Below are 27,674 nucleotides of genomic sequence, written 5' to 3' on the forward strand. Positions count from 1 at the left end.
TGTCTTTATTTATATAGCGCCATTAATGTACATAGCGCTTCAGAGAAGTAATACATGTGGTAATCAAATAAATAACAGATAATATAAATAACAGATCATGGGAATAAGTGCTTTAGACATAAAAGTAACATTAAGGAAGAGGAGTCCCTGCCCCGAGGAGCTTACAGTCTAATTGGTAGGTAGGGAAAACGTAGAGAGACAGTAGGAGGGAGTTCTGGTAAGTGCGTCTGCAGGGGGCCAAGCTTTATGTATCATGTGTTCAGAATATCCACAGTGCTATTCATATGCTTCTTTAAGCAGATGTGTCTTAAGGTGGGTCTTAAAGGTGGATAGAGAGGGTGCTAGTTGGGTACTGAGGGGAAGGGCATTCCATAGGTGTGGGGCAGTCAGTGAAAAAGGTTTAAGGCGGGTGAGGGCTCTAGATACAAAGGAGGTAGAAAGAAGACATCCTTGAGAAGAACGCAAGAGTCTGGATGGTGCATAACGAGAAATTAGGGCTGAGATGTAAGCAGGGGCAGAAGAGTGTAAAGCTTTAAAAGTGAGGAGAAGAATGGAGTGTGAGATGTGGGATTTGATCGGAAGCCAGGAGAGTGATTTCATGAGGGGAGATGCTGAGACAGATCTAGGAAAGAGTAGAGTGATTCTGGCAGTAGCATTTAGGATAGATTGTAGGGGAGACAGGTGAGAGGCAGGAAGGCCGGACAGCAGGAGGTTACAGTAATCAAGACGGGAGAGAATGAGGGCCTGAGTCAGCATTTTAGCAGTCGAGCAACAGAGGAAAGGGCGTATCTTTGTTATATTGCGGAGGAAAAAGCAACAAGTTTTACAAATGTTTTGAATGTGAGGGGCGAATGTGAGAGAGGAGTCGAGTGTGACCCCTAGGCAGCGTGCTTGGGATACTGGGTAAATGATCGTAGTTCCAACAGTAATGTGGAAGGAGGTAGTAGGGCCAGGTTTGGGAGGAAGTATGAGGCTGTTTTAGCCATGTTGCGTTTAAGGCGGCGGAGGGCCATCCAGGATGATATAGCAGAGAGACATTCAGAAACTTTGGTTTGTACAGCAGGTGTAAGGTCGGGTGTTGAAAAGTATATTTGTGTGTCGTCAGCATAGAGGTGATATTTAAACCCAAAATATGTTATTATGTCACCTAGGGAGAGTGTGTACAGAGAAAAGAGAGGAGGTCCCAGGACAGAGCCCTGGGGTACCCCCACAGAGAGATCAATAGAGGAGGAGGAGGTGTTAGCAGAAGAGACACTGAAAGTACGATGGGAGAGGTAGGATGAGAACCAGGATAGAGCTTTGTTCCGAATACCAAGAGTATGGAGAATAAGAAGGAGAAGAGGGTGGTCCATGGTGTCAAATGCTGCAGAGAGGTCGAGTAATATGAGCAGAGTGTAATGACCTCTGTCATTGGCATATCATACACAGACATCTAACTAGTAGCTCGAGAGATACATGCCCATGGTGTAGATACACTGCAGAGAGATGCAAACAATGTCGTTAAATTGTAACAAACATTGGCCTACTGTAAATACATCAAGCTTCAATAAGCAAAAAATGCAGTATTATTTGAAAAAATATCCTGTTATTTTTATGGTACAATACATCAACATTGTACCGTCAGATAAAAATATTGTGACCGGCATCAAAATGACTAAATACCACAAATCAAGTACTGATACTTACCGGAACCACGGTAGCATCAAAAAATACTGCATTCTTTTATCACGTACTCCAGACTGGCATTAGCCCTAGAGATTTGACCAGTCTTATTATGTTTGGTAACATGAGAAGAGGTACCATGGAAGAGAAAGTCTGGTTCAATTCCCGGTGTCGACTCCTTGTGACCATGGGTAAGTCACTTTATCTCCCTGTGCCTCAGGCACCAAAAAAACATAGATTATAATCTCAACGTGGCAGGGACCTGTGCCTGCAAAATGTCTCTGTAAAGCGCTACGTAAAACTAGCAGCGCTATACAAGAACATGCTATTATTATTATTGTTATTATTATAAGGTGCGAAATTACAATCACATAAACACTTTGTCCACCACAGCTCGCCTGTGAGCCAGCTACGTTCAGCCAGCAGAATTATTTGTGGGGCTTATTTATTTAATGTACAGTAACAATGTCACTAGGCTGCAACACAGGACCCCACTGAGCATTCCACATTCATTCACTGGGAGTTCCCAAGAGAGTACTGGGACACGATGGACCACATATAGATCATACATTTCACTACCAGAGTAAGTGTGTGAATGCGGTACTGTAATAATTGCACGTGTTGTGTGTTTATATACAATATACAATATACTGTTGAGTTCATTGGCACAGACAGGGAAAATAATCTCCCATGTTGACTGAATGAGGGAAGGCAACTATGAGGGGCCGATGGGGACTGGAAAATTCTCAACACTGATTCCATGAGTGTCCGTGTATGTGTGTTATACTGCACAAAGTGCTGTTTACAGATGCAGAATGTGTATTGAATTACTTGGTTAGAATTTTGTATCCTACTCATCCAGTACAGAATCTTGTATCTGGAAGAATAAAAAAAAAAAAAATGTGAAATCAAAAATAGTTCAGTGTGAAATACAAGGCAATTATTTATTATAATTACAACTTATTGCCATCCTATTTTTTTCCAATACCCATCGGTAGCACATTATTTAAATGAATAATGTAATTATTGCATATTTCCAATGAGAGAAATAGGGGCACAAAAGGGCAAGCACTGCAATTTGCACTTATAAAAGTTAAATATGACCAAAAAATAAAACTTAAATTTATTTAGTTACTATTAAAATAAATGTGTACATAAAAAACAACAAACAGACAAAATACAGAATCTAAAATAGTCTGGGGTGGGTCGGAGTGCTGCTACACTTGAACAAGCAGTATAGTGATACTGTGTGTAGTCAGAGGGAGGATATTAGGCATGGAGCGATTAGCAAGGTAGATTCCAGTTACTGACTTGAAGATAATGCAGGAACTGGATGTGCACAAATTATGTAGGCAGAATACTGCAACCACTCTACCCTATTAGTTCACTAATTGTTAGTAAATACTGTGCTGTACTTTTAACAGAGAGGCTGTAAGCCTGCATGGCAGTAGACCACACAGACAGGATAATTGGTGTGTAAGTGTTGTGCTCTGCACAGTAGCAACAGGGTGTCTAGATAATTCATACCAATTGCTACTCATAATACAAGCTGCACAACCCCTGAAGAAGTCCATACCTTGGATGAAAAGCGTTGGGTTTTCCTGTGCGCTCAGACCTTGTTGAAGCAGTCAGTTCTTTCTGTGGACTCTCTGCTGTGATATCAGCTGTTTCGCTGCTGTGCCCTCCCGCTTGGATATCCTGTGTTGCGCTGACTACCACGGGGCCAGATGATTCTCCCCCCAGTGCTGGATAGCTGAGGGAGCCGGTCCGTGACGTCAGACGTCGATTGAGTGCGGAAGCAGAGGACGTGTAACAGCTGACTGGAGTCCACCCCACAGCGTCTGAACCCAGAGTGGTTAAACTGCTTTTATACTCACAATACAAGCTGCACAACCCCTGAAGAAGTCCATACCTTGGATGAAACGCGTAGGGTTTTCCTGTGCGCTCAGACCTTGTTGAAGCAGTCAGTTCTTTCTGTGGACTCTCTGCTGTGATATCAGCTGTTTCGCTGCTGCGCCCTCCCGCTTGGATATCCTGTGTTGCGCTGACTACCACGGGGCCAGATGATTCTCCCCCCAGTGCTGGATAGCTGAGGGAGCCGGTCCGTGACGTCAGACGCCGATTGAGTGCGGAAGCAGAGGACGTGTAACAGCTGACTGGAGTCCACCACACAGCGTCTAAACCCAGAGTGGTTAAACTGCTTTTATTTATTCGGGAGCATGTGAGTGTGTTGGAGCCTCCTTGCTCGACTGTATTTTATAATTAAATTGTGTTGCACTATTTTTCTTTCTTTTTCTTTACATATGCTGCCCATTTGAGATTCCTTGTGCTATTTCCACCTTGGAGAGGAAGTTTTTTGAGCTTTGTGTCCTCCCCCCAGAAGTTACTTTGAGTGATTGCAAAATCTCTCACACCAGCTGCATCTCCTCTTGGTGATATTTATTTGTTTCTGTTAATATATATATGTATATTTAAGGTTTGCGCTCACTTTCCTTGCACCACAACCAATTAAGACACTGTGTTGGTTTAAATCTGCTTATCTAACACGCTAAATATGGAGTAGTAGAAGATAGTGAATTATTAGTCAATATGCCAGACAGTAGATTGACTATACTTAATAATATTTACAATACCCGGAGTCACAGAATCTCTGTTTCAGCGTAATGTCAGAATTATCCAAATTAGTCTAGGATCTAGGTGACACAAGTATTATTATACTCTTAAATAAGTATGTGTACGTATACAGCACTGAGGCACTTCTTAAAAGTCCAGTGTCAGTAGCTGGTTCCAAGAGGTTTATTTATATTAATGCCGGTCTTTTAGTAATGCAACCAGGGAAACAGACATACTTGCAAGAGTTGCCCCAAGACAGCGATCATGGAGGCAACCAGCAAGCCAGGAGGTACTAATCCTTCTTAGGCAGGTAAACTGGGTAAGAAAATAGCCGTAGATAACTACTGTATTGGAGGTTAGCACTATATCCCCTACTGTCAACTGGAAATTCAGGCAATGGCAACCGGCTAAATTGTTCCCCGGCTGTGTGCACATAGGTGCAGCAGCTGTGCACGATGACTGATGGGTTGGTGAGAACTCCGGTTAGTAAAATCACTTATTATTGATTAAATATTAAAAGTATTCCACTTTCACTAAGCCAGATATAGTAGTGTATAGTATATAACAAAGAACTTAGTCAGCAGACATTAAATAATAACCCGACAAACCCCAGTGGACTAAGGCGCATGACTGTGTGATGTCATCATCTGACCTGACGTACGTTTCACATACTATTACGCTTAATCGTAGGTGTGTATAGTATATAACAAAGAACTTAGTCAGCAGACATTAAATAATATACATAAGCTGAGCAGGAGTCCTCTCTTCTAATGTTTCCAATTACAGACTCGTTCCAGTACATCAGAATCCTATTCTATAGCTCTTCTTTGTTTGCCTACTTGACGAATTTTTCAGATGTTTGTGCATGCCACACCTATTCTATGGGGTTAAAATTAGGGGATCTACAAACATAAAAAAGAGGAAACACAGAGCGCACCAGAAGTAAGTATAAATATGTATTAAACAATTATAAAAGGGTAAGTAGAAACTTACAATTCAAGTAAAATTATGTCAGTGAGTTAGCAGTTGACGGTGCCTTTTGCCAATCGAGACGCTGGGAGTGTAGTGCTTGTTGACTTCATGGGACCAGCTATGTATCGTCAGCGATTCTGTACTTCCAGGTTACATCTCCAGTGAGAAAATGTTAACATGCAGGAGACTGGCATGTCTCCAGTAATCTCCGTCAGGTACTGTGGCAGGCACTGAACCAAATCAGCTGTGCTAAGACCGCTACACATTTCACGCAATATAGTGCTTCATTTGGGGTTTCATATCTACAAACATAGAGACATAAACAGTACAGTTATTGGCAAGAATAAAATAAGCACAAACAGCACTGTACAGCACAGTTAAAAGTATACTACTGCTCTAAACAGTTATAGAATAGTGGTGTTTGGACCCAGGTGATTCCACTGTGCTTAATAAATGTAGAAGTTGCACTGTGTTTTGGGTCATTGTCTTAGAAGAACCGGTGACCCGATGGGAAGAAATCTAAAATGTATGATGCTGACTGGGTGATAATCATCTCCTGGAAGTATACTTTATTCATGATTACTCGAGAAAAAACAATGGTAACACTGCTTTACAGGTACAAGGCCAGGGTCATATTTAGATATAGTTACAGTACTGCTGCTCACAACACAGAAACCGAATCGTGCTTACCTTCAAATACCACTATTGGATCCTGATCCAAGTCTAGAGATTGCCCCCACACATGAACCTCAAGTGGATGCTTCAGCTGAGGTTTCAGGGGTAAACTATTTTTTTTCCGGAATGCCATAGTGGAAAATCTTTCATGGGCAACTGATGTCTCACCAGAAATTATAACATCCTCAAATGTTTCTCCACTCTCAATCCATGCACCTGCTTGGTCAACTCTTTAATCTTATTAACATCCCTTATCATGGGAAACACTCTGCAATAATAAGAAAACATGGCTCAGGAGGAAGGAGTGGAAAATAATATAATGCCCATGCATATCGCTTGACATCTGCATAAATAGTACATTTACAGTTCAGCATTTACCTCACACGTCCAAGGGTCCAGCCCAAACCACATCTCATACTTTGATACTGGTCTCAGACACTGTAATATCATGACTTATTCTGCAAAATATCCCAAACCTCTGCAGCAGACTGCTCATCATTTTCCAAGCTGATCTCATCCACCAGCCAAATCATTTAATTGTGAAAGACGAAATTAGGAAGATGAAAAAGTGTAAAGATGCACAACATACTGTGTGGTTGTGTGAAGAAAAGCATTAGAGGCCAAAGTGTATACAGTAGTGTACTTACTCAGTTCTGACCCTGCAGACCATCTTACGAATAGCGGTCTTCCCAAAATCATGATACTGCACACAGCGTAATGTCACCAGGATGCCCCCTTGCCATAGCCACCGTTGGATTTCTCTTGTTGTGAATTCCTTCTTGTACATGTGCATTATTCTAATGCCAGTTTTTTTGTAGATTGTTTGAGTTATGGCGGCTTTTCAAATGTACTGAACTGCTGTACCAAATAATGTTTATTCTGTATGAATAAGTATTGCATCTTCATTGAATTATACAGCTACAGATACAGGAATTCACCGACTTTTGACATGTTACAACAGTAGACAACCAATCACCACCTCAACCCTGCCCAATATTAACACCTAGTGCTGAATTTTACCCCTCTGACATCAGCACTACTGTGCATAAAGTCACACAAACATTGTATTGCCATATACACTGATCTTGATCCGAACTCTTGTACCAATGATGGATCAATCCAGCTTCGACGGATGCAAGAACCCTTGTAATGCTATATTTATGACCCACAAAACCACTCGTTCAAATACTAAAGTGGTTAAAGAAAACAAGGCAGCACCAAAAACCCCAAAGTGGAAGTCTCCAGGACCCATGTGGAAAAAGAAGATGGCTAAAACTCTTGCCATTCATGTAAACAGAAAAGCTGATTCTGTACCAGATACCTACTGTATACCCTGATCAACATCACACCCAGCTACTCTCACCTCAAACCCAATGCATCCCACTCCACTTGTTCAGCTCGCACTGGACCCAGCTCATCTCATCTCGTACCCTGCTCACATCACACCAGAAACAACTCACCTCAGCCCGGACACTGCCCACCTAACTCCAGACCAAGCTCAGCCCTAATTGGACCTAGCAGAACCACCCAAAAAGTACTGAGCTCCAGTCTAGCAGTATCTGGTGCCTTGGTCAAACATAGCTTGGCAATATCAAATGATTTTGAAATGTACAATAATTATGCTGACGTTCAAGTCACACCTGTGACCAGACCTGCCATGGATTTGGTCCTTCCACCACATATTTGTAGCTTTTAATTTGTGATTATTGTTACACCATGGGGCTTATTTTTTATGTCTTTATTTATTTTTTGGTTGACAGCAGGACTTGGGTTGCTTTTTGTAGCTTTTTATATGGTTGGCCCTTTATTGGATTGGTTACAGGGGGTGTCTGCCCTAAATATTTGGATGGCCTTCATCCAGGGTGGGTAAGTAACCCCCTTTTAATTACAGTTCACCATTGATTGGCTATGTGGCTATCTAGGCCCCCATTGAGAGAGCTGAAATTGCCATAATAATAATCAATGAGTTTATGTTTTAAATGTATTTCTTTATTATGTAATTAATTTTTTTTTATAATTTGTAAAAAATAATAATAATAAAACATGTATATTTAATTTTTTTGAATGACCAAAACCCTATTAGCCACATTAGCCTCAATATGGCTATTGGCCATTAGTCTGCAAGGGTAAGGGGTTGTTTTTTTTGCGAGGGTTGGTGATGGGGGTAGTTGCCCTCGGGAGAGTGATTAGCCGCCCCGGCTAGAGGGGTTATGTGGTAAGGGTTAGCCCTTGTTTACCGTAATGGTTGGTAAAGAATTGCATAGCAATGCTATACTAGCCATTCAGGTACTCAAGGTAGGTAGGTTGTGTAGTTTCTGTTTGTTTTAACCCCTTTGATGCCTGTAGTCAACCTTGGTAACCACAGGCATTCATGTTATTTCTAACTTAGGATTCTGTAATAATTGATATTACGGAACCCTATGGTAGAAATATTAATAATGTGATTGCACAAGACTGCATTATTAATGGTCACCTTAATTCCACATCGCAACCGGTAAGTTATTGCTACAATCTTGATAACTTTGGTGATAATATTGCAGCGATAAGAAGTAATACATTTCTGTTACCGGGTGTGATATTAACTCTGTTTTAATGGCATTTGATGTATCTGGGCCCTAGTTCGTAGCAGTATCTTATAAAAGATAGATACTAACACATGTACCGAGACCTGAAATAATCTCTGAAACTCAATCTGAATGATTAGATACCATGTTAATACTGTATCCAATGCTTCTGTGTATTAATCATTTGTGTCGGTGGGGAAGAATAATGAAGCGTCTACTTCCCTTAATTGCTGTAGTAATACTAGGGGAGACTGAGGGAGCTAGGTGCACTCACATGAACGAACGCAATATGGAAATGCCTCAGGTGCACAGAAGTGCTCTCTTTGCAGGGAGACAATATCACAAAGTAGAACAATCAGCTTTCATAGGAAACAACCAGCACTCCACAGGTCTTGCAAAAAATATATAACAAAATATACAGTATAACAAAATTCCACGTCATAAATTTTATTACAGGTATATATGTTTTGCAAGAACTGTGATGTGTCGGTACGTTATGAAAGCTGCTTGTTCTACTTTGTAATAGGTGGTCAGTCGGAATTAGAGATGGGCAAAAGTTTCAAAGAAATTAGAAAAACAGAGAAAATGTTTAAGTTCCTTTGAGGCATAGTTCAGTCTCAAAAAGGCAGATTTGGTTTATTTTTTTCCTACAGTAGCATTGAGAATCAGCAGATGATGTAAAAATCAGTTTGCAGATTCAGAAATAAAAAGAAGACCGCGTACAACTCTCATAGTATAGTCAATTGTATAATAAAATGTGATGAAACACGTGAGTATTGCACGTAGAGCACATCAATTCAGTTCTTTAAGGCATGTCAGGTTAGAGGTGCATGTTCCCACAATAGCACACAGGCTTCTCACACGTCAAATGCGACCACCGTCATTGTTTCCTCGATCAGGTAAGTGTAGGCGTCTTTATCCTAGATGGCATTCAGGGGCTTGTGACGCTGACGGCTCCTAAGCTTGGCCGCAGAATTTTGTGTGTCAATGACAGCTGTAATCGAGTCCCACACTATCAGCCAGACAGCCAAAACCTCCCAAATGCACTAGACGGTGGCTGATGACATCACCGGTACACATCACTATCCAGTGACCAAACGGTGAACAGTCAAAGAGCCAGTGTAAACGCTGCAAGCAGGGATAGGTACAATAGTGTATAGAGTCTAACAGGACAGTGTCCGAATGGTATCAATCACACATGTAATTAATCACAATCTGGTGCGCGGCAAACATTTCACATCTGTAGATTCAAAACCCTGATATATGGAAAGGCATAGAGAGAGGGAAGGAAATAGAGGGAGAGGAGGTTTGGATATATAGGGCTTGGAACTCTACTAAAACAGGTCTCTCTCTCAGCAATTTGATTTAAGATCAAATCTGATGACAGATTTCACAAAAAGTGGATGGAACAGAATCAATGATATATAGTTACATAGTTACATAGTTACATAGTTACATAGTAGATGAGGTTGAAAAAATACATACTGTAGGTCCATCAAGTTAAACCTATGCTAAATTTAGCCAACAGATACTTTATCCTATATCTATACTTACTTATTGATCCAGAGGAAGGAAAACAAAAAACTCCATGAAGGGGAAAAATTAATTCCTTCCTGACTCCAAGAATTGGCAATCGGATTAATCCCTGGATTAACATCCTTCCCATGTTTACTTATTTGGTATATCCATGTATACCTTTCCCATATAAAAAGATGTCCAACCTTTTTTTGAACAAATCTATTGTATCTGCCAGCACAGCCTCCATGGGTAAAGAATTCCACATTTTAACTGCCCTTACTGTAAAGAACCCTTTCCTTTGTTGCTGGTGAAATTTCCTTTCCTCCAACCTTAAGGGATGGCCCGAGACCTTAATACTGCCCATGGGATGAATAGTTCTTTTAAAAGCTCCTTGTAATGTCCCCGAATATATTTGTATATAGTTATCATATCCCCTCTTAGATGCCACTTTTGTAATGTAAATAAATCTAATTTAGCTTGCCTCTCCTCATACTGTAAGTTAGATTGTCCATCCCCTTTATTAATTTGATGGCTCTTCTCTGCACTCTCTCTAGTTCCATAATGTATTTTCTTAGAATTGGTGCCCAAAATTATACTCCATATTCAAGGTGTGGTCTTACTAGTGCTTTGTAAAGTGGCATAATTATGTTTACTTCCCTTTCATCCATTGCCCGTTTGAGGGCTACAGGGAGAGGTGCTCCTACGGTCTGTGTTCTGCCCATTCAGGGGCTCAGACCATGGGCCCTTCCCCATGGTACTTAAGTGGCTGCACAGCCAAATTTAGTGGTCTGGTTCTCTCCCACGAGAGAGAGTGATTGCTGGGAGTGTGGAGTCAGGCATCTGACTACATTCCATCCCCTCTCTTTGGGGAGTGGGACAGCTACCCCTCATCCCACCAGGGGGTGAGGGAAGAGCAGTGTATAGACTCTGGAGGCCTCAAGCCTCCTTGGTTGATTCCATGGACCATCTGGAGGAATGAATATAATCAAATCAGTTGTATGCTGTATTCTGTGTTTGAAGAATAAAGTTACAGTTCTTTTATATACCCTGTCGGAGAGTGCTAATAATAAGGGGGGTATAAGAAGAGAGTTCTCCTGCAAGGATTGCATCCAGCACTCCTGGAGCCTGCAAGAGATGGAGGCGCCGCACCAGTGAGAGAGAACCAACGATCACCCCAAAGGCCTGTTCTGTCTTCCCCACAAACAGCGGAACCTCAGCGCTTTGGGTAACCAGCACAAGACACCCTGTAATAGCGTAATCTCCCAGAGGTTGGGGGGAGACCTGTTACATATACTGTATATATCTTGATTTACTAAATAAAGACTTTGCAGTGACAAATCCGTTTATCATTGTAAAGAATCAGCTCCTGGGTTTGGCTGGAACTCATCCTTACAGAGCTATAGTGTTTCCAGACAAACCCCTGTCTAAAACCTGCAATCAAGAATCACCTGCTCTTATAATTAGACTGCAGCCTGCTTCTTGCTGTCTCCTATGCAGCCCCGCTTCATTGGCTGCCTGTTCTATTTTACTCCTGCCCCCCCCCCCAATGAAGTTGCTGAACATAGAAGCGCACCAAGGGTCAAGATATATGTAATAAACAAGTAAAATAGTAACAAGTAAAAACTTACATATAAAATTATATAAGTCCAGTAGAGGCCAGCGCACAGGTAACCAGTTCAAACGAATGGTAGGCGCAGGAGGTATATGCTGAGGCTCACAGATCATTCCCGTGCGCTGGGGCTGACTTGCTCGGCAAAACTCAGTTGTTACTTCCTGGTTGCGGCTTCTTGCAGGACCCGTATTGAGTAGTCCACCACAATCGCCGGTGTTCTGTACTTCCAGCACACATCCCACTCGAGCGAGCCGGATGGAAGTAGCTCAAACCTCTGTGGGAGGGCTGGAACTTGTACAGCCAAGAGTCTGGATACCTGTATGCACTGTGTGAACTCCGCAACACGTTTCACACAATTCAGTGCTTCATCAGGCAGCCTGATGAAGCACTGAATTGTGTGAAACGCGTTGCGGAGTTCACACAGTGCACACAGGTATCCAGACTCTTGGCTGTACAAGTTCCAGCCCTCCCACAGAGGTTTGAGCCACTTCCATCTGGCTCGCTCGAGTGGGATATGTGCTGGAAGTACAGAACACCGGCGATTGTGGTGGACTACTCAATACGGGTCCTGCGAGAAGCCGCAACCCGGAAGTAACAACTGAGTTTTGCCGAGCAAGTCAGCCCCAGCGCGAGGGACTGATCTGTGAGCCTCAGCATATACCTCCTGCGCCTACCATTCATTTGAACTGGTTACCTGTGCACTGGCCTATACTGGACTTATATAATTTTATATGTAAGTTTTTACTTATTACTATTTTAGTTGTTTATTACATATATCTTGACCCTTGGTGTGCTTCTGTGTTTATTTTTAATTTCTATCCGGCGTCGGAGTCTTCCCAAGACGGTTATTGGTGAAGTAGGGGTGCCTTCACATCCCAGCAGCAGCAAGAGGGGAGAGCTGATCTACTTCAAGATCCTTTTTAGGAAGCATGAGCGCAGTTTGATTCTTTCATCCTTGCTGAACATAGACTTTGTCAAGTAACTGTGCTTGCCACAGCACTTCTGTTTGGCCTGCCTTGACCTTCTTGGCATAGCTCCTAGTCTCTGGCAGACTCTGTCGCGCTGAAGCGGTTACACTGAAGCCCTCTCTGTTTCTGTCCTGTCTGCAGTTCCTGTTCCCCGTGAACTTCCAGTGGCCTCTACCACCCTCAGCTGTACCCGGCTAGGGGTTGCTGTTCTGTGCTGAAGCTGTGGATCCTCTGTGCTATTCCTTTTGCAATCCTTCCAGTGGCTTCCACCACTCTCAGCTGTACCTGGCTAGGGGGAGCTGTTCTGTATTGAAGCTATGGATCCACTGTACTACTGAAAGACTCCGCCGCACTGAAGCGGTTATACTGAAGCCCTCTGTGTTTCTTGTCCTGTCTACAATTCTTGATCCCAGTGACCTTCCAGTGGCCTCCACCACTCTCGGCTGTACCCGGCTAGGGGGTGCTGTTTTGTGCTGAAGCACTGGATCCCCAGTTCCTGTTCCCTGCTCTTTGCACTGAAGCGGCACAGTTCAGGTTCCTGTCCTTTATGCTGAAGCGGCGTAGTTCCAGTGTCCGGTTCTCTACTCTTGTTTCCTGATGATGACCTTAGCTCGTGACCGTGAACTTCGTTCCTCTGCTGCCTGTCCTGACCCTGGCTTGTCTACTGATTAGGACAGGAAACGGAGGGCGGTGCACAGCCGAAGAAAACTCCCCCAGGCAAGGTAAGTGCAGTAAAAATTTCTATTTATTGGCACATAAGGGTTAAAAAACACTCTAACGCGTTTCACGTAGGAGGCGCTTTATCAAAGAGTCTCTTTGATAAAGCGTCTCCTGTGTGAAACGCGTTAGAGTGTTTTTTAACCCTTATGTGCCAATAAATAGAAGTTTTTACTGCACTTACCTTGCCTGGGGGACTTTTATTCGCCTGTGCACCGCCCTCCGTTTCCTGTTCTCTCTGTGCTGCTCCTGCTGCTGTTTGGATTGGAGCACGCCGTGCAGTTCAAGCCACTCTGCCTATAAGGAAGACAGTGAGTAGTGTTACTAAGTTCATGTCTACTTACTTCCTCAGATTGCATATTTCAATCAAGTTATTGTGACTTTTTCAACTCACTGCATATATATTCCTACAATTGTTGGGCAAGAGGAACTGCTGCCTTATATATCCAGTTACTGCTATACATTTCTAATGGACATTTACTTGTGTTGAAGGTTTAGATGCACTGTTTGGGTTTTCTGCATAGTTTAACATGGTAATCATATTGTCTACCGATTACTCTACCTTCTCCAGTCCTGACCCGGCTACGTTTGACCACGGAATTCGCAACCCGGATCCGACTTCGTGGTCTAAGGTCGGTGTATATCTATCCCCACCTCAGAGGTCCGGTCCAGGTTTGTTGTGAGCATAACCGTTACAATCATTTTACATAGAACCTTATTTGTGCCATAAACAACCTTGTATGTTTCATTATAAATACACTTTTGTTATAGTAATAAATACAGTATGGAATAATATTATACTGTATATGCAATAACAAAATACAGATTATAAACAAAAAGTGCATTGCGTTTATGCAGTACTGAGAGTCATTCTAATGGCTGTTTGATTTGTTGAAGAATTCAGTTAAAAAAGATCAAACATTTTGAAGGTTAACTACAATCAATAACATAATAAAATGTTGAATAAACAATTTTTTAAAGTAAGTATTTCCATCTATAAGTTGTATGATTACATAAGTAGAAAGCTATATTTGATTTTATGATATGCAAATGAGTAGAAAAATAGAACTCTTGGAGCTCTTAAAGCTATTACCAGTAATTGCAGTTTTCTTTCATTATTGATTCATCTTCATAATGGGATCCATCTTTAAAGCAGCCTGCCAATATTAAAACACAATATTAATAAATTTCAACATACTGTATCTAGCATTAACTCTTTAATTATAAATATTTCAAATATATCATTGTCTGTCAAAAATATCAATCTTTCATTTTCCCAAACTCTGGATTCTAACCCAGTGATCTAGATAACTTCAATAACATACTGCAAAGTCAAATATAATCTTATGCAAGTTCTTTTTTCTTTCTTTTTTATTACTCACAAAGCAAGAAATGATTATACAGTATGACAAGGACAAAATGATTGAATACCACAGAAGAAATTATTCTCATATTGAGCATTTACAGTTATCATGCTTATATGTCTCACAGTGTCCTTACTTTAATCTACAGTATGTGTTTTGGAATTGGGGCTTGTTCTTCTGTGAGTAGGGTGACCAGATGTCCCGGTTTAGCCGGGACAGTCCCATTTTTTTAATGCCCATCCCGGCTACCCTACATTCTTTAAAATGTCCTTTTTTTTTGTGGCTATCCCGGTTTTTACCATCAGAGCAGGGGCAGCAGAGGGCAAGAATACATGAACAGAGCACAGTGGGAGCTTTGATGTCTGCTGCCAGGGCTCAAGATGGCATCCCCCCTACCCAATGTTCCACAGAGGCAGGTAGGGACCAGAATGGATACACACACACACACACACACATACGCACAGGAGAGAGATACAGCATGGGGAGGAGAGAGATACAGCATGGGAGAGAGATACAGCACAGGGGAGAGAGAGGCAGCATGGGGAAGAGAGAGATGCAGCATGGGGAGAGACAGATACAGCATGGGGGGGGAGATGCAACATGAGGGGAGATACAGAGGCAGCATGAGGGGAGAGAGAGGGGAAGAATGAGGGGAGAGAGAGGGGCAGCATGAGGGGAGAGAGAGGCAGCATGAGGGGGAGAGAGGCAGCATGAGGGGAGAGAGGGGGAGGAGAGGCAGCATGGGGGGGAGGAGAGAGGCAGCATGGGGGGATGAGAGAGGCAGCATGGGGGGAGGAGAGATGCAGCATGAGGAGAGAGAGAGGCAGCATGAGGGGAGAGAGAGGGGCAGCATGAGGGGAGAGAGAGAGGCAGCATGAGGGGGAGAGAGAGGCAGCATGAGGGGGTGAGAGAGGCAGCACGAGGGAGAGAGAGGCAGCATGGGGGGATGAGAGAGGCAGCATGGGGGGGGGGAGAGAGGCAGCATGGGGGGAGGAGAGATGCAGCATGAGGGGAGAGAGAGAGGCAGCATGAGGGGAGAGAGAGGGGCAGCATGAGGGGGAGAGAGAGGCAGCATGAGGGGGAGATAGAGGCAGCATGAGGGGAGAGATGGGGGAGGAAAGAGGCAGCATGGGGGGGAGGAGAGAGGCAGCATGGGGGTGATGAGAGGCAGCATGGGGGTGATGAGAGAGGCAGCATGGGGGGGGATGAGAGAGGCAGCATGGGTGGGAGGAGAGAGGCAGCATGGGGGGAGGAGAGAGGCAGCATGGGTGGAGGAGAGAGGCAGCATGGGGGTGGGAGGAGAGAGGCAGCAAGGCGGGGGGGAGTAGAGAGGCAGCATGAGGGGGGAGGAGAGAGGCAGCATGGGGAGGAGGAGAGAGATGCACACACAGACAAGGAGGGAGAGAGAGACGCACACACAGAGAATGGGGGAGAGAGAGATGCACACAAACAATGGGAGAGAGAGAGAGACACACAAAGAATGGGGGAGAGAGAGACTCACACACAGAGAATGGGGGAGAGAGACGCACACACAGAATGGGGAGAGAGACGCACACAGAGAATGGGAGAGAGAGGGACACACACAGAGAATGGAGGAGAGAGACGCACACAGAGAATGGGGGGGAGAGATGCACACAGAGAATGGGGAGAGAGACGCACACAGAGAATGGGGGAGAGTGATGCACACAGAGAATGGGGGAGAGAGACACAGAGAATATGGGAGAGAGACACACAGACACACAGAGAATGGGGGAGAGAGAGACATAGAGAATGGGGGAGAGAGAGACGTGCACACACAGAGAATGGGGAACAGAGAGACACACACACAAAGAATGGGGGAGAGAGACGCACACACAGAATGGGGGAGACACACAGAGAATGGGGGAGAGACACACACAGATAATGGGGAAGAGCGAGACACACAGAATGGGGGAGAGACACACACACACAGAGAATGGGGGAGAGAGAGACACACACAGAGAATGGGGGGAGAGAGAGACAGAGAATGGGGAGAGAGACAGAATGGGAAGGGTGGAACGAAAATGGAGGGATGGGGGGGAGAGGGAATGTGTGTGTGTGTAAGGCTGCATCCCCGCTAGCGCTGAGCGGGCGTCGGTTACTTACATATATAGCTACGTCCACACGTTCACCCGCGCTCGGCACTTAAGTAAACAAAAAACCTATACTTACCCGCGCGCTCAACTACCCACAATGTCCCCCCTCAGCGCCAGCGGGGACAGAGAGCAGCGGAGAGACATAAAAGGGACATAAAATGCAGTTGGTGATGTAATTTGTTTTATAAATATTTTTTTTTAATGTAGCCAGGTCCCCTCTGGCTCCCCGGTTTCCCCTTTCTCCCTCACTCACCCTCGCTCCGGTAAGGGATGCTGCAGGGGCGAGTGCATCGCCGGAAGCTCCCGGCGACATCAACGATAGGGCGCAGCCAACTTGTGCGCGTTCGCCCATGTGCAGGAGTTTGCGCATGCGCAGAAGGTGTCCGGCGGCCATGTTGCAGTTGGTGCGAGGTTTGCTCAAGCGCTGTGCGCATTTGCAGTTGCAGCGGCCATTACAGATAGCGCAGGAAAGTGTAGAGAGGCAGGAAGGCCCCCTAGATGTTGCGCATGCGAAGGAAACTGGCGGGGCGGCCACAAGTCTAGCGCAGGCGCAGATAGAGAAAGGTAGGCGGCCACTAGAGAGGTGCCCATACGGTCCTCATAAGAAAGTGCCTCACAGGGAACTACAATTCCCAGCAGGCCTAGGGGTAGGCAGGTCAGGTGGCCCTAGTCAGCCAATAGGGCTTGCAGCTTCCCCTGCTGGAGAAGATACATTGTTGCGCACAGACCATCGATTCAGTTGGTGCTGGGATAATGTAGGGGGAATCAGTGTGTGTAGGGAGCAGTGCTCCTACACTAGGCCAGGTTACCCCCTAGGCCCCAGCTAGGCCCAACTTCCCTTCAGTTTGTGCTGCTGTAGGGATGGCCCCTTAGGTAGGGACCCTGCCCTTAGCAGAGTGTGCTTTTTAGTCAGGGACACAGCTGTAGTGCTGCGTGCTCTGACAAGAAGGGTCAGTGTTGCAGTGAATCATTCTCTGCAGAGCAGAGACAGAGACAGTCTGAGCGGTGAGCTTGCTCAGAAGGAGACCATCCACCAGGGGGAGGACGCCATCTTTGAGGATTCGGCGCTGGACACAGACGGTTCCTCTTCCAATGTTCTGCGGTACCTGGGTGCAGGAGCACCGGGCAGGTATCATCCAAAACACCAAGTGCACCACCTATACATTTCATCTTAGTGGGCAGTGCTGTTCCACAATTTGGTGGGGGTGAGGGACTATTGGTGACTTTTGGGGACTCCTGAGTACACAGGGTGTGTGGGTTAAAGCCCTGCGAGGTGACCGGGTAGTTGTGTCTAGTAGTGTTATAGAGGGACACTGTCAATGTCTCATTGTTGATGTATGTTGTTTTGTGTTATTTGCCCATATAGTAAACCTGTTATATATATATATATACTCCGGTTATTATACTTGGTTATTATATGTGGGTCCTGTGTAAGGGGTCATTCTACACCTAGAATCCTACACAGGTGGAGGCGCTGTTATGTAAATCGTTCAAGAGGATACACCCCATGCTCTCACTAGCGGATGTTCAGGCCTCCTGTGAACCTGATAGGTAAAAGCACCACACAATTGGTAACATACATATACAGTAGGTTCCCCTTCACTTGCACTCTATCTGCGATTGGGGATGATGGAATATGTGTTACATTAATGTGTCCCGGTTTTTACTTTTGTAATTCTGGTCACCCTAACTGTAAGGTATGTGCTCTTGAATGCGTAGTTCTCTTGCTTATATGTCTCACAGTGTCCTTCCTTTAATCTACAGTATGTGTTTTGGAATCGGGGCTTGTTCTACTGTAAGGTATGTGCTCTTGAATGCGTAATCTGAAAAGTTGAAAACATTTGGGGATTTATGTATCATGGCACATTTGAAGCAAAATTAACACTTTGATCTTGTGTCTTTTAGTATAAAAAGATCAAGTTCTTTGCTCCCAATTCTGTGCAGTGTGCATCAGCTTGCATTTTATTTTGGGGGGGGGTTAATAGTAGGAAGGAGGGACAAGCTACATGACACACAGATTATATTGACGTGTCACATTTGCGTCTCTGTGCATCACTTTATCTTTTTTTTGCGCACTCCCCAGATCCCCCCGTCTATTTACCCTTTCTTTACGTTAATACATCTCCCCTTGGTTCTGTTACTTAAACTGAATGTGTTTATGTGAAATTAACCTAAAATGGTACTTGTTAAATTTGAAAGTGAGTGTTCACTAATCAATAGTGAATGACTGCTAATTTATTATTCAAATGTATTTGAAAACAATGATCTATAATTTTATCTTACTGTATGTAAAGTATAAACAACGAACATGTCAGTGCAAATTACATTATTATTAAGAAATATTTATTTTAAATGACTTTATCTACATGCATCCCTAATAACTGTATGTAATTTGCTAATTTTGCTATACTCTAAGCAAGACCATGTTTTGAGACAGTTAAAGGTGTAAGTGAGTTCCCAGAATGCTAGACACAATATATACAATTCTTTATTTCAACATCACAGGTTATATAAGATAATGACTACATTCTTGTAGCTTCTAACAGCAAATTCAAGAAAAAAATGACTCTTCTCTACCTGAGTTGTCTGTAGCATGTTTCAAAGAAAGCAATGAGTTGCTGGGCCCCTTGTGGCAATAGACTTAATAGGAAACTCTCTGTTCTCGATCTATCAAAGTAGCCAGGAAGACACACTGTACTGTACATGTAGAGTAGTAAAAACATTTATACTGGCAAGTTTAGGCAACTTTCCCCACAGCACCATCTTCTAAGCAGAGATGTGCAAAACTTTCAAATATGCATTCAGTACATGAGTACTTCAGTATTAGGTGATACCTTTTTCATTTAGACTAACAATAAATATTATAAGACAAACTTTTGAGAATTCTCCTCTCTTCCTCAGATCAGCGACTCTTGTAGCCGAATCCCCTACCCTGCCTTCGGTGCGGGGGAGCTATTTAGTGGTTCTCGGGAGATCCACCTGATTGGCAGGTGGGGGTAGCAATCTTGTGAGTCGCGCATGCGCAGAATAAGGCTACCAGAGGTGGAGGCTTTGGGTCTCCTGTGAGCAAACAGTACAGTAGCACGTGTAGTTGCCGTGTAGTTCCCTTAGGCATAGGGAAAAGGGGCTACATGGTGATTTACAAAGATTCCATGAGCTTAACACAGATGTAAAGAAAGAAAAACAAGATACCCATCTTAGGCCTTGGCCTAAGGGTGAACGGTAGGGAACGGGCGCGCTGGCGCTCGTGTGTTGCGCCCTGCTCGCCTGGATGATTCGTGGCTGGCTAAGTGCGTACGCATCTGGGGGCGAAGCCACGATGTCACGGAGCTGGTTCGACCTCATTGAGCGAGCTGCTCACGTGACGCGCTTGCGAGCAGCAAATTCAAATTTGCTTGCTCGGCAAGCAGCTAAGTGCCGAGCAGGCATGCCCGCCCGCTCACGCTGGCCACACACATAGTCGCAATGTGTCTCATCGTGGCGAGCGTGAGTGCGCCTGCCTGCTCAGTGCCACATTGGACGAGGCCTAAGGCATATCTTGGCATATATATTTGCAAAGTTTGCAGCGTGTGATGTTGCATGGTCTTATGCCGTTAAGAACGTCCTTCAGTTCATTATGAAGTTTTCTATTGATTAACATCTGTCTGAGGTCTGGTGATTGCAGGGATGCAAGGATGGGAGGTTTGGGGGAAATGTATTTGAATGATTCATCCTCTGTCTGCATGGGTTGCAGATCTTTGATTATGTTTCACATTCCCTGTAGGGTAGGGTTGTATGTAGCCATGAGTGATGTCTAGGGCTGTGTTTTTCATCTTGTATTGGAACAGGTGATCCTGTGGGGCTTTAAGTGCAGTTGTGATTATTGTGGCAATAGTCTTTGGCTTGCATCCATTTTGTCTGAACCTCAGGGTTGTGAGGTGTCTGTTTCTGTCTTTAGTGTCGGAGCATATATGGTTATATCTTATAGCCTGTCTGTGTATGATTGCTTGTTTTGTATGAAGCCACGATGTCACGGAGCTGGTTCGACCTCATTGAGCGAGCTGCTCACGTGACGCGCTTGCGAGCAGCAAATTCAAATTTGCTTGCTCGGCAAGCAGCTAAGTGCCGAGCAGGCATGCCCGCCCGCTCACGCTGGCCACACACATAGTCGCAATGTGTCTCATCGTGGCGAGCGTGAGTGCGCCTGCCTGCTCAGTGCCACATTGGACGAGGCCTAAGGCAGGTGATGCAAGGAAGGAATAAACCGACAGGGCAAAAAATGGATGAAAGGGACCGTGAGACACATGACCATAAATCCATCAACTGTGTGCACGGGGTAGTGATGCAGGGGGGGAGAGGGTTCATTGTAAAATTCATAGAGACAGGGAGAAACATTACAAAAAATATAGTAGTGGGTTAAAACCCCATATCAGCATTAAGTCCTCTTGTTTTAGTGTCAAAGTATAGTATCATTTTGAGTTCAAATGTTTTCCATTCTTGAGTGCTTTTAAACATTCCATTGAGGATTTGAATTTTTAAATCATTTATCGAACGATCTGGCTGTGAGATGCCCACTGGAGTGTACTATCGTCCTTCTTCGTGGTCTGTTATTGTGTCTGTGTAGGTTTATTCTGATTTTAAGTTTTTGGCTGGTTTCAACAAAGTAGCATCCTTGCTCAGATTTGCTGCATTGAATCATATAGGCTACATTAATTGACATTGGATATTCTATGTTTGTGACTGGCTGTAGGATCTTGGCATATATATTTGCAAAGTTTGCAGCGTGTGATGTTGCATGGTCTTATGCCGTTAAGAACGTCCTTCAGTTCATTATGAAGTTTTCTATTGATTAACATCTGTCTGAGGTCTGGTGATTGCAGGGATGCAAGGATGGGAGGTTTGGGGGAAATGTATTTGAATGATTCATCCTCTGTCTGCATGGGTTGCAGATCTTTGATTATGTTTCACATTCCCTGTAGGGTAGGGTTGTATGTAGCCATGAGTGATGTCTAGGGCTGTGTTTTTCATCTTGTATTGGAACAGGTGATCCTGTGGGGCTTTAAGTGCAGTTGTGATTATTGTGGCAATAGTCTTTGGCTTGCATCCATTTTGTCTGAACCTCAGGGTTGTGAGGTGTCTGTTTCTGTCTTTAGTGTCGGAGCATATATGGTGATATCGTATAGCCTGTCTGTGTATGATTGCTTGTTTTGTATGAGCAAGATGGAAGCTAGAGTTACTGTATGGAAGTAACTACATCGGTCTGTGGGTTTCTTGTATACAGATGTGTGTAGTTTGCCATTCGTCAGTGTTACTGTGGTATCTAGAAAGTTCACTAAGTTTTCTGAATAAACTATTTTGAGCTTAATTGATGGGTGGAATGAATTCTAGGATTCAATAAAAATTGTTTGAGATTTTCTTCGCCCTCTGCCCATATTATAAATGTATCTGTAATATTTATAATTAAAAAAAGCCCCTTTATAACTGCAAGGAGGAGAAAACAGCTGATGAAAACCCAGTAGGCTTTGAGAGACCGTGACCGCGATATCGGACGTGACGCAGAGTGAAAGCCAGCACATACAGTACTAGGTTGAAGGAGCGGTGAGATTACGATCTAAACCCTACTACGGGTGTTACCAGAGTTTATTCTCTAACTTACTTGCTTTTATAAATGTTTTAAAATGTGAGTGAGTGTATTAATCCATATAATACAGACAGCACAAAGGTAATTTCGCAGGCATTTAAGCATTTGATCAATTGCCCCCATTTCATTATTATCTCATAAACACCGTTACTCTGCACATTAATTAATGTCCTTTTTTTAGGAGGAAAATTAGATGGGATGATTTGGTTTATTGCATTATCATTTCACAAGCTTCAGCAGTCTATGTCGCTCAACCATCAAATGCTATCCTCTATATACTGTAAGCTGGTTTGGTGGCATTGGGGTGCATACTGTATCTGACTGCTTATACTACTATGAGCACTGCAAGTGCTTTAAGCATCTACACCATCATCGTCATCGTCATCGTCATCATCATCTTCATCTCTCTTCATCTTCATCTCTCTCCATCTTCATCTCTCTTCATTTTCATCTCTCTTCATCTTCATCTCTCTTCATCATCATCTCTCTTCATCATCTCTCTTCATCATCCCTATTACACTAATATCATTAAAATCATCATCAGCCTAGTGGTAACTGTATGTGTGCATTTTAATGGACAGCATTCCCTGAATGCAGGTCCCGTGATCACATGACTATGTAGCCCATCTGAAGTGAAGCAAAACCAAAATGTCACTTCATGGTTTCTAGTAAGAATTGATGATCCAGGACACAAAACGAATTTTCAAAAAGATTTAATGTATCATAATAGCACCAAAATACGATGTTTCGTTCTTCTAAGAGGACTTTTTCAAGTGACTGGCATGCCAGTCACTTGAAAAAGTCCTCTTAGATGGATGAAACGTTGTATTTTGGTGCTATTATGATACAGTACATTAAATCTTTTTGAAAATTCGTTTTGTGTCCTGGATCATCAATTCTTACTACTAACCCAGGATTTTCAGGCAGATTTCCCTGAACCAGGAGCACCGGTTGTTGTAAGGACTTTCCATTCCACTACATACTGTACTGTAGCTGTATCTATATCTCTGGTAGTCGAAGATCCTTGACACCATGTATTTCTCTTGTCATTAGACTTATAGAGGGCCTGGTACTCTATGTTTTGGGGGGGCGGGGGAGGTGTATTAATTTAAATGTTAGCAAAAAAAAATGTGCTACAGGATTGGTACCGTAGGCTAGCGGGGACCACAGAAGTGCCCCCAAACACCTGAGGACCCCCAGACATCTGCAGGGACAACCCAAGTGCCCACAAACACCCACAGGGACCATCTGAAGACCCCTAAACACCCGTGGGAACCTTCCGAGGGCCCATAGACACCTGCAGGGACCACCTGAGGACACCCGGACACCCACGTGGACCAACCAAGGGCCCACCGACACCCGCGGGGACCATCTAAGGACCCCAGACACCCACAAGGTCACAGACACCCACAAGGACCACCTGAGGACCCCGAGACACATGCGGGGACCACCAGGGGACCACAGACACCTGCGGGGACCACCTGAGGACTTTCCATTCCACTACATATTGTATTGTAGCTGTATCTATATCTCTGGTAGACGAAGATCCTTGACACCATGTATTCCTCTTGTCATTAGACTATAGAGGGCCTGGTACTCTATGTGTTGGGGGGGGAGGTGTATTAATTTAAATGTTAGCAAAAAAATTGCCACAGGATTGGTACGACAGGCCAGCAAGGACCCGCAGGGAACACCCAAGTGCCCCCATACACCCACAGGGACCACCCTAGGGCCCCCAGATATCCACAGGGACCATATGAGGACCCCCAGACACCCACAGGCCACCAGGGGGCCCACTGACACCTGCGGGGACCACCTGAGGACCCCCAGACACCCACGGCCTCTGGTATCAATCATGTAGGGGTAAAGGAGGTAGGTATTAGTGTTGTTGTGTTTTCAATATTTATTGTGTGTAGCAGCTGTTTTAATATACATTTTATTACTAGTGTACGTGAGCAGGGGATCTCTGGAGCAGAACCACCTTGATTTCAGTTCCGGGGAGCCCCTGCTTCCCAAGATACAGGCTCCGTTATGTGGTGCCGGTATCTCCTATGCATTTAATAGGCCTGCATCATGTGACCGTGTTAATAAAATGCATAGACGATACCGGTACCCCATAACGGAGCCAGTATCTCGGGAAGCAGGGGATCCCCGGACCTGAAATTAAAACGGTTCTGCTCCGGAGACCCCCTGCTCACGTACACTAGTAAACATATTTATATTAAAAAAACATTAATTTCGGGTGAGATTTGGTGCAGGGAGAGGCTAAAAAAAATGGCGATTTAAATGACCCGGCGATTTTTTTATGAACGCTTATAGCATGGGCCCCTAAATGTGATATTTCACTTAGTGAAATATTGTAAGAAGAAATTAAGATGGCCTTATTGAGATCAAAAGTGGACACATGATATATTACTGAGGTACAGAAAATTGAAGAATCAGTAGAGGCTTCATCATTAACAAGAAATGGAGAAACAACATAGTGGAGTATGAAAGTTCATCTGAATGAGCAAAGAAAATCATCATTCAGTTGACAATGAGATATACTGAAAGCTTCAAATTATCCATGTGTGTGCCCCATCATCAAGTCACAGAGACAATAATTTAATCATATAACGGTGATTCCCCCACCCGGTGGGAGATTTGGCCATTACTCCGTATGTGGTGCATGATACCTGCTGATAACGGGAAGGCTGAGCCGTCCGCCGATGGTAGTGGGGACACAGGATCAGGTTTCTTGGGTCCATTACCTACATGGTTCTTTAGCAGTGCAGTGCCTCCATCTGCTGTAGGCTCCAGATGAATGAGGCAATCTCCTACAGTAGAAATACTCCCTCCCCTCCCAGTAAGATCACACACCAGGCATGAGGTATATAAACCGGAGCAGTCTTTATTGGGTCAGCACTCACAGCATGGCAGTGGTCTGACCAATACAGTCACTCTGGATCAGCTACCCAGCTGGAGTATGGTCCATGAACAACCACTACAGGTCAAGGGCCTACAGCTGTCCTAGCTCTTCCCTGCCCCTCTAGCAGGGGCAGAAATATGGCTCACACTCACTCTCCCCCGAAGGGAAGAGGAACAGAGGTGGCCCCAATCTCAGTTCTCTGCTGTGCGACTTTTCTTTCTCAGTGGGAAGAGGCACACCTACAGAGGTTGGGTGGCAATCCCCTTAAGTACAGCCAGGAGGAGGGCACTAGGTCTGACCCCACTAGGTCTGACCCCTGATTGGATATACTCAGGCCTACCTGACCTTGCCTCCCATCACTCAAGGGCACTGCAGGGAGTGGGGAAAACCCATGATTACTACTGGCCTGCTCTTACCGAGCTTACTGCCAGTGAGGCCAGACTGGTAGCCAGAAAACCAGTCCTGGCTACAATCATAATAAGCACAATTACATAATCATGAAAACAAAGCAAAATAGGCAGAGGGGACAGAAAGAATAAGTCTAACATACAGTGCATTAGAAAATATAAAGGACCCCACTGCAAGAAAATCACAAAGTGAAAATACAGCTCAACCACGTTATAACGCGAACCGTTACAACGTGAATCCGCTTATAACGCGATGCAAGCGTGAATCCCAATTTTTGTATTTATGAATACTTTACAACACGATTATTGGTATCTTAAATACTTTATTGTACAATGCAAACAATTGTACATTATTTCTAATGCGATCCGTTTATAATGCGATGTGATTCTTAGGACCCCAAGCACAGCGTTATAAGGGGGTTCAGCTGTATGATTTTTACTTTGAGTTATAAAATGTGTTCAACAAATCAATCATATCAGTCTTTTCTGTATTTCTTTTTCCTAGAAAAGATTATCTCTCTAAATTGCAATTTTGCCTGGAAGTGATTTTTAATTGTTTTACACTTGTTTTGTATGTTCAATTAAATGTATGTAGGTGTTGCACATGTAATGCAGGGGTAAGTGCACTGTCATACAAATAAACACAGATAAGTATTAATCCATTCCTTTAATAAATGTATACCGTTTTATGATCAGTAAGTTAGGAAACATAGGGGAAAAGCAAGAATAAATATGCATGCACTATGGATCAGAGTCTAAGGTGCAGAAACCTGTAAAACTGTCAACACATGCCATACAGTCCCTAAGGCATTTCAGGATAATATCCTGGCAATGACTTTACACAATACCCATTTAGTGTCATGAGGCTGTTTGTATGCACTAGCAAAAGCCACATTTAAGTTAATTGATTTGTTGAAGCATACTTTATTTTATAAGAATGCTGGTTGTAAACAAAGATTTAAAAGTAACAAGTTCTGCACTTGTTCAAAGATGAATATATTAAAGTTACATGAAAAATTATATGCAGTACTTACCTTTTCTATTAAGAGGAGGATAAATGGTGCTAGGAGGCATATTTGTTGCATGAGTTTTCGGTAAATCCATTCCATTGCAAGCCAACCAAAAGTCGGGGCAGCAGTCTATGTGCCTTACTGATTCTTGATCACAGAAAAAGTCACAATAACATGTTGCATTTTTTCTGAAGTAAGGGAGACTGCATTCATCATTTCTACTTTCACAACAGCCACTTTTGCCACAGTAACTATCTATATCCAATGCTCTTTTTTCTCTGGTACCTCTAAATGTGTTCTGCTCTTCTGGAGAATACAAATTTACCATTACATTTCTGCTATAAGCAAATCCTTTAAATGTAAAATAATATGTGAAAAAGGAACACAGAAGTAGTAGTTTAGACTTGTAGAACATTTTCAGCTTCAATGTAAATGTGAAACACTGGATGATCGCCTATTATTACTGTACTTATAGAATGCAATAGCTAGTGAAGGGTAAGCTGAAAGAAGCATAGCATAAAACCTCATTTAGCATGAACTCCTGGGTAATTTTGATTAACATTTAACCAGAGTTCTGATAAGCAAAAGTTATAAACAAGCACATGGTCTGAACCTCCAACATCCTTCCTTTTTATGATAACTGCTGAGTAAATGCGTGGTATGCTTACTGTAACTCAACTCAGGAAATGACTATTATGGCATGAGATCCTAGAGAAAGGCTAGGAAAACATGCTGTACTACTAGTCCTAAAATAAATTCAATCTTGCTAGTGTGAGAGGGAAGAACCTGTCTCTAAATGTACTACCACAGTAGGAACACCAGTTAATTACAGTAAGGCTGATATTGTATAGTTTTCTGACCACAAAGAGAAAGAAGGAGACAGAGGGTTTGCAATGGGACCAACAGCACTGCTTGTGAGGGAAGGGTCAGCGTCAGAGACCTATTCCTCA

The 27,674-nt window shown here is 43.6% G+C and overlaps 1 protein-coding gene across 1 annotated transcript in view; it reads right to left on the minus strand.

The window, feature by feature from the left end:
• The window catches only part of TINAG (tubulointerstitial nephritis antigen), a 236,142-nt gene extending 208,890 nt beyond the window's left edge, over positions 1 to 27,252 (minus strand). The window contains exons 1-2 of the mRNA XM_075598162.1: positions 26,749 to 27,252; positions 14,395 to 14,458 (exon numbers count right to left, since the gene is read on the minus strand). Coding sequence (XP_075454277.1) covers positions 14,395 to 14,458; positions 26,749 to 27,139 — 455 coding nt within the window. The 5' untranslated portion in view covers positions 27,140 to 27,252. The remainder of the gene's footprint in view (positions 1 to 14,394; positions 14,459 to 26,748) is intronic.
• Positions 27,253 to 27,674: the final 422 nt, after the last annotated feature.

Source organism: Ascaphus truei, chromosome 4, assembly GCF_040206685.1.
Source record: "Ascaphus truei isolate aAscTru1 chromosome 4, aAscTru1.hap1, whole genome shotgun sequence".
Lineage (NCBI taxonomy): Eukaryota > Metazoa > Chordata > Amphibia > Anura > Ascaphidae > Ascaphus > Ascaphus truei.